Consider the following 7,978-nt stretch of genomic DNA (forward strand, 5'->3'; position numbering starts at 1 on the left):
CCGTTTATACTGCAAACTGACGCCTCTGGAGTAGGCCTTGGTGCCGTGTTGCTGCAGGACATTGATGGTGAGAGACATCCTATTGTTTTTCTCAGTAGGAAGCTTCAAGACAGAGAGACCAGGTATTCCACAGTTGAAAAAGAATGCCTCGCAGTTAAGTGGGCTGTGGAATCACTGCAAAATGAATTGTAGCTGAACATAGCTACAAGCTACTTGTTAACAAGCTTAAGGTGCTGTATTGATAATAGCTAGCTAGTTATTTTTTAGCTAACTTTACCTGCATCCAACAGCATTACTCAACAGTTTTTTAGTTTGGGGGAAAAACTGTGAAAAGTTATTTGCATTTTGCTGGTTTGCTGCCATGATTCTAAGACACACCTGCGTAGCTCCGCACAGCAGCAGCAGCAGGTCTCCTTCACTGCCGCACAGGTGTAAACCCAGCGCGAGCGTCGTAGCGCTCATGTTGCGTTTAAAGGCATCTCGGAAAAACAGGTTACGATATGTTAATGGATTAAACAGTTTTAACTGAAGATAAAAATGACAGAGGATACAGATATGGGAAGTGTGGAAGCCCCTACTGTATCAAATTGACAGAGGAATAACAGAGTTGGCCATTCTAAGGTACACACCCAGCACATACAGTGTTCATGGTTTTTTTGGAGGGGGAGGGGTTCATCCAGACGGCTTCCCGCGCCCCCCCTGCAATGGCACGGCGCCCCCCTAGGAGGCGTGCCCCACAGTTTGGGAACCTCTGCCTTAGGCTAACATGGGTCTTCATGTGGCTAAAGTTGCCAAAGCAAAGAACACAAGCACTGTGTCACATCAGCCTAGTTGCTAAATAATGCACATAAAGGATAACTTTGACTAACATATTAGCTTTTAATTTGCTAGATTAAAATCTATCAAATTAATATTAATATCTAGCAAATTTAATATTAAATGTGTTTAATATTAAGGGCTAATGTTACAGTAATGGAGTTTAATAACTTTAGCCAACATTAACTTACAGCAAGGTAGGATTGGCTTGAATTGCTCATAGCTAACATTACAAAGAAAGAGAACATAGTCAATGTTATTTTCTCAAAGAAAATGTAAAGTTAATAAGACACATACCTTATATGTATTAGGTGACAAACTACGCGCAGTGGTCCCCAAAGTCGGTCCTCGAGGGCCGGCATCCTGCATGTTTTAGTTCTCTCCCTGGTTTAGCACACCTGCATCCTTAGGCCTCTAATGATGGCTCATTAGAGGCCTAAGGACAACATTGACTTGCTGAGGAGGTTGTTGCTACCACTAGGGAGAGAAATAAAACATGCAGGATGCCGGCCCTCGAGGATCGACTTTGGGGACCACTGAACTACGGCTTCTTTTTAAACAGGAGGTCTGACCATTATGGAAGATTTCTTCTTCACCAACACACTGCACGCCTGTTCGTGCACTGCTGCCTCTCACTGGTGGAGATGGTGTATTGCACTACTTAAAACAGCCTTAAAAAATGTTTCAAATGCTAAGTTCATAAGGGCTTTGTAGACATCTTGCTGTAAAACTTTAGGATCAATTAAATTAAGAAATTTAAGACTAAACAAAATGGCAGAGCAATATAATATTACCACATAAAGCTAATTGTTAAAGTTTAATCGGTAATACTTTTATAACAAATTTATGTCTGATCATGATTTCTTGGTTAATGTCAAGTTGTCATGACAAAGACATTTTGAATAATGTCAACTTTGTATTAAAAGTGTCATAATTTACCGAATGATGCTTTATGACAACAGTCATAAATATTCATGAAGAATTATTCATGTTCATGACAGGTTTTATGTCATGTTTATGACAGTGTCATGTCAGTCTTTTTCACACCCCTTCAAATAAAGTGTTACCCACAAAGGTTGTATTGGATTACCCAATTAGAAGCTTACAAAGCCATGACGTTACTATTTAGGGCTTTTTACCTTTTGGTGTATTTTAACTTCCAAAAAGTTATCAAAAGTGATTGCATTATTTTCTAAATTATCCAATAAAAATAATTTAGGTTTTACTAACTAACTGACCAAAAAACTTGTTTTGTTTTTTTTGTCAGGGCGCTACTGTGGCTTTGAAATACCACATCCCGTGACGTCCTTCAGCAGCTCTTTGGTGATCAATTTCATCTCTGATTACTCTGTCTCCAAGAAAGGGTTTAGAGCTGTCTATTCTGCCTCCACCTCCAGTAAAGTGGAACCTTTATCAGTTCAAACTTATACTAAGACAATCTCACACTTTGCTAATGAGATATTGGGGAAATCTTTCTTAAGTCCTTTTGTTTTAATTGCTCAGGTTGTGGCGGGGATCTGGTGATGCAGAGTGGTGCATTTAACAGCCCTAACTATCCAGATGCTTATCCTCCAAACATGGAATGCGTTTGGACACTTAGGAGCTCACCAGGGAACCGTATACAGATCTCATTTATGTGAGTTTCCTTCACACTATCTCAGATAAAAATATTTAATTGTTTTGTTTGTTGTCTTTGCTATCAAACAACCCATTAAGTCACTGCTAATATCATAGCACCACATCACCCTGCTACATTTCATACATTGCTTGTTTGTTTTTTTTGTGTGTGTTGCTAAAAACTATATTTTGTTCAGTATGTTTCACCTTCAAGGAGACTCAGACTGTCAAAATGACTACCTGGAAATCCGAGAAGGCAGTTCAACTGGATCTCTTGTTGGTCGCTTCTGTGGAGCCTCGCTGCCCTCCAACTACACATCTGTGACTGGTCACATCCTGTGGGTTAAATTTGTCTCGGATGGATCAGTTAGTGGGGCCGGATTTAGAGTCACCTTCTCACACTGTAAGTATTCCATCTTCAAAAATAGAATACTGATCCTGATCTGCTGCAATGTGTTAAATGATTAAGGATCCCCTTCTACCCTCACCATGGTTTGTTCTCCCTGCTGCCCTCTGGGAAAATGTTCAGCAGCTTCAAATGCAGAACAACCAGATTTCCCAACAGCTTAATCACTCATGCCATAAGACTATTAGTCACCCACTAATTTAATCTTTTATTGTATATATTTATATCGATACTCTTATCATTACTTATTTATCTATTATTGTTGGAGTCTTGGAATGACATTTCTTTCAATTGTACATTCAAAAATGTAACATTTTTAAATGTGCAATTGAATGACAATGAAATCTCTGTGTCTATATCTAGAGGTTTTCATGTTATGTGAGAAAATATTTTCAGCTAAACCCCAGCATGTTTGAGTTTAAAATGTTTAATTAATAAAATAACAACTAAACATTGAAAGTGTTGGAAAACTTTAAACCTTTGATTTGAGTACAATTATTCACTGGGAATAAAGCACTGAAACAAAGGTATTTTTGACCATCCACTTTGCACTGTCTGGATCATGCACCCTGACTCAGAGCTTTGCCACAAGCCAATGGACATGACCTATTTGTCAATCATTTTATGAGGTTTATCAGTAACTATCCAATTGGCAGTCGCAATTTCTCTCAAAGTACACGCCTCTTATCTGGAGGAACTGAATCTCTGTTTCCGTCGCCAGGGTTCGTCATTGCTGACATGCTGAATCAGAAATTCTTGATCATTGATGTCAGTGGGGAACATGCAATCCTAACAGCCGTTACCCAGAACGTTTAGAAAGCTTTTCCAAATGCTTTTCCAAACCAAAAAGTCTGGAATAATGCAGGAGATAGATCATAGCCTATAGCTAACCTCATGTCCATTTTAAATGAAACCTTTGTTGATGGCAAACAAAGCAGATTTTCACAGAAACCACACTCAACATGCCTGCAAGATGCAATATTTCTCTTTTATTTACAGGAATTATAGTGGCACAAAGTCCTTCCCTTTCTCAAATGGGGGATTGGTTTACAATCTATTGGTAAATCACAAGCAATTGTCTCAGAAGATTCCACACAGTGTATGGGAAAGGTTCATTCTATTTACTTTTAACATCAAAGAGATTGGGCTGACCACCTGTGGAGTTGAAAGACGAAGGGCATCTGCAGCATCTTTTTTTCATCTGCTCTCTTCCTACCCACTTTCACCCTGTTTGCTCTGCTCTGTTTTCTTGTTTTGTTCTGCTTTTATTTTTTTCTTGCACATCCATAATCTACGAACTATGGATCTGGTCAAGAAGACTGGGCACAGGAGAGCCCATGTGTCCTGCAGGGACACACCCAGTGGGACATATCCTGAGTTTATTTGGATTCATGATACCAGGATGTCTGATGTTTGGAGTTAGCGGATATCTAGCATATCAACAAATTTGTGATGGATTGGGCCGACTAGCGAACTCTCAGACAGACATGCTGTGGGACAGAGGCGCAAGTTTGGGATGCAATTCCTTCCCATGCAAACTTTGAACTCTAAAACTCATTAGTGGGATGGAATCAATATTGGAGAAGTTGCTAATTTCGGCCTTGTGGGAATGACCCACACTAATTGGGATGATTGGAATATACAGAGATGTAAGAGTTAAGATTCTAGGGTAGACAAAAATTTTAAGACTGCCCAATTTAAATAAAATGTTTATTCTGAATCTGGCTTCCTTGTGTTAGCCTTGCCTGACTGGCTATCTCAAATCTTCTGGAGTTTATGTAAACAAGTCACTTTTTTCTCCTCTCTTCTCTCCTGTCCTGTCCTGTCCTACTATTGAGTGCTTATACTTATCTGCTTAGCAACCCAGAAGAAGAACATCTAGTTTTATACTTCATTCAACCCATAGCAGAAATTAGAACAAACTTAGATATCTAGAGAAACTACTTATTACTTTAGTTCAACATTTAGCATTCAACTTTTTATACTTTTACTTTTATTTTCTATTAGCTTATCCAAACAAACTATTAGTTTACAAATTGTGGAGTACTTTTTTGTTTTTCTTCTGCTTTTCTTTTGTTATTTTGTTTGTATTTCCTCTAACTCATGTAAAGCATTTTGCCTTGTTGCTGAAAAGTGCTATATAAATAAAATGACCGTACCTACCTAACTATGGAGTGTTTTTCCTGAAAGCAGGAAAAACCTATGGATGCCAACAAAACAACATTATCTAATACTCCAAAAGCTATGTCCAGAATGTTAAAAACACAAACACAATTTTTATGAAAACCTAATTTTTCTCATCAATAAATTGCAACGTGATAGATAGACCAAACTTGGGATGGACTGTAAACCTAACCTTCAAGTTTGTCTGTGTTCCTCAGTGTACGGGGTTGATTTGGTGGGAGAATCGGGTCAGATTGCATCACCACTGTTTCCCAGGACATATCCCAATAATGCCAATTACAGATGGACCATAACAGTGGAAGGGGATAGCTACATTCAAATCAGCTTTTTGGACATGGACATAGAGGACCTCTATAACTGCTACTATGACCAATTAAAAGTAAGACTATGTCTGCTATATTATCAAGTTTTTTATGATCGTATCAGATTATATTCCATTAAAATGATTGGTTAACATGTTTAGCACATAGAAAACATGCGATTTGTGCTACATATTAAAACAACTGGATGGAAGTTTTTTGTATATTTAGATTATGATTTCAAAATAGATTCTGGAAATAGAGTAACCTCTGGTACCTTTCCACCAGTTGGATGTTGCCATATTATTGTAGTATGTTTGACTGTTTATAAATAGATGGTTAAGTTTAACCCAACCGACAATGATAATATCACCATTAAAACTGTACCTATTACTATCAGTTTGGTCCTTGTTTTGCAATAGGAACTGGAAAGCATTTTGGATGACATGGCATTTTGTGCCTGTACACTCTTACTGTACAACTGAAATGTTTTGCAAAACCTCTGAGTCTCTGGACATATGCCAAAAGCCAGGTAAAAATAATACAAGTGTCTTTGGGTGTCAAAAATCTTTATTTCTCTCCAGATATTTGATGGTCCAGATGTTTATTCCTACCCTCTTGGAACATTCTGTGGTCTGAACTTACCAACTCCACTTAGAAGTTCAGGAAGCACTGTCACCTTGCACTTCAAATCAGATTCAGTAGTGGGAGGACGAGGCTTCCTTGTGGACTGGACAGCTGTGAAAGACTCTGGACCACCACCTACTATTACACCAGGTAAGACAAAACGATGATTCCCAGTTTGGTTTATTTAATAAATTGCATTTTTATGATACATTTAGTCAGTTAAATAGCTAATCAATTGTTAATTGATTGAATTATGGACTGGAAACTTGTCCAGGGTGTATTCTCACCTAGTAACTTCTGCAGAGGGGCATCAGCCCTCCTGTAGCCAAAAAGAATTACGCAGGTATCACAAATAGATTGAAGGTTCACAGTAATAAGTTCACTTATTACAATGACTCCATCACTGAGTGAAACACACTAAATAGACCAATTCCACACAGACTGATGTTTTCAAGGTTTTATTACAGTTATAATTTTGATGATTTCATGCTAACAGCTAATTAAATCATGACATTTAAGATCAGAATACTACATCAGAACAATAAATAACATTTTAACAGGTATTTGAGCACAATAAAAAGTATCTTCAGTAACTACTGAAAGATTTTTTTAAGTACCGTATTTTCCGCACTATAAGGCGCAACTAAAAACTTTGAATTTCCTCAAAAGCTGAAAGTGCGCCTTATATATGGACCAATATTGAGCCACAACAGGTCTAGCAACTATGGTAAGCAGCCGGCGATTTCATTTTTACCCGTAGAAGAAGAAGCACGCGGTGCATGCTGGGATAGTTGTCAGAACGCTGGTTTGTTAATAAAGTTAGGCTGACCTATCTACCTGCCGACCTGATAATCAGGTTGTCTGCAGATCATTTAGCACCACATTCTCCACCAACATGATGTGCGCGAACGGAGAAGGGTGACCATCGTCTGGCCACGCCCTGGCCCAGTGGCGGAAGGCTCTCCTCGCCGACCGGAGTCGGACTGTTTTGTTAACATTCTTTATGTTAACAAAGTGGCTTTAGACATTCGTCTTTTAGTTCAGCTCCATCTAGTGGATCCATAACGTAACTCCAGCCTCTACCGTAGCTTCTATTCTATGCGCCTTATAATGCGGTGCGCCTTATAGTGAGGAAAATACAGTACTTTTTATGCATCTCATTTGAAATAATCTAAAATTAATTTATTGAATGTGCCTGTATATTTTGTCAACATGTATACGTTTTACACATTGTTACATTTGGACTATGATTATTTTGTATCACCTGTTTTGAAGACTCTAAATCGGGCACTTTATATGTCTACAGTACTGCTGCATATACGCTATGTTGCCACAAGTATTGGTTCACCTATCCAAATTTTTGGAATCAGGTGTTCCAATCACTTTCATGGTCATAGGTGTATAAAATTAAGCACCTAGACACGCTGACTGTTTTTCCAAATATCTGTGAAAGAATGGGTCGCTCTCAGGTTCTCAGTGAATTCCAGCATGGAACTGTGATAGGATGCCACTTGTGCAACAAATCCAGTCGTGAAATTTCCTCACTCCAAAATATTCCACAATCAACTGTCAGCTGTATTATAAGAACTTGGAAGTGTTTGAAAACGACAGCAACTCAGCCACAAAGTGGTAGGCCAAGTAAACTGACAGTCAGCGGATGCTGAAGCGCACAGTGTGAAGAGGTCACCAACTTTCTGCAGTCAATCACTACAGACCTTCAAATCTCATGTGGCCTTCAGATAAACTCAAGAACAGCAGACAGAGAGCTTCATGGAATGGGTTTCCATGGTGGAGCAGCTGCATCCAAGGCATACATCACCCAGCAGGGCCGTGCAGAGACCACTAAAGGGGCAGGTGCTCAAAAAACAGGGCACATCTAACTGCATTCTAAGTCTCTCAGCTTTCAGAGTTTAATAAACAATGATAAATTACAAAAATGGGAGATATACAATCACAGCTAACGAACATCTCCATATAGAGCATACAACTATGCCTATGTAAGATATCTTATTAGTAATTTCTTTCTGCA

The 7,978-nt window shown here is 38.7% G+C and overlaps 1 protein-coding gene across 1 annotated transcript in view; it reads left to right on the forward strand.

Moving 5' to 3' along the window:
- cubn (cubilin (intrinsic factor-cobalamin receptor)) overlaps nucleotides 1-7,978 on the forward strand; it is a 155,737-nt gene that overhangs the window by 96,100 nt on the left and 51,659 nt on the right. Inside the window, exons 35-39 of the mRNA XM_008438250.2 lie at nucleotides 2,084-2,212; nucleotides 2,320-2,452; nucleotides 2,631-2,836; nucleotides 5,221-5,402; nucleotides 5,907-6,099. Coding sequence (XP_008436472.1) covers nucleotides 2,084-2,212; nucleotides 2,320-2,452; nucleotides 2,631-2,836; nucleotides 5,221-5,402; nucleotides 5,907-6,099 — 843 coding nt within the window. The remainder of the gene's footprint in view (nucleotides 1-2,083; nucleotides 2,213-2,319; nucleotides 2,453-2,630; nucleotides 2,837-5,220; nucleotides 5,403-5,906; nucleotides 6,100-7,978) is intronic.

The sequence above is a fragment of the Poecilia reticulata genome, linkage group LG20, assembly GCF_000633615.1.
Source record: "Poecilia reticulata strain Guanapo linkage group LG20, Guppy_female_1.0+MT, whole genome shotgun sequence".
Taxonomy (NCBI): Eukaryota; Metazoa; Chordata; class Actinopteri; order Cyprinodontiformes; family Poeciliidae; genus Poecilia; species Poecilia reticulata.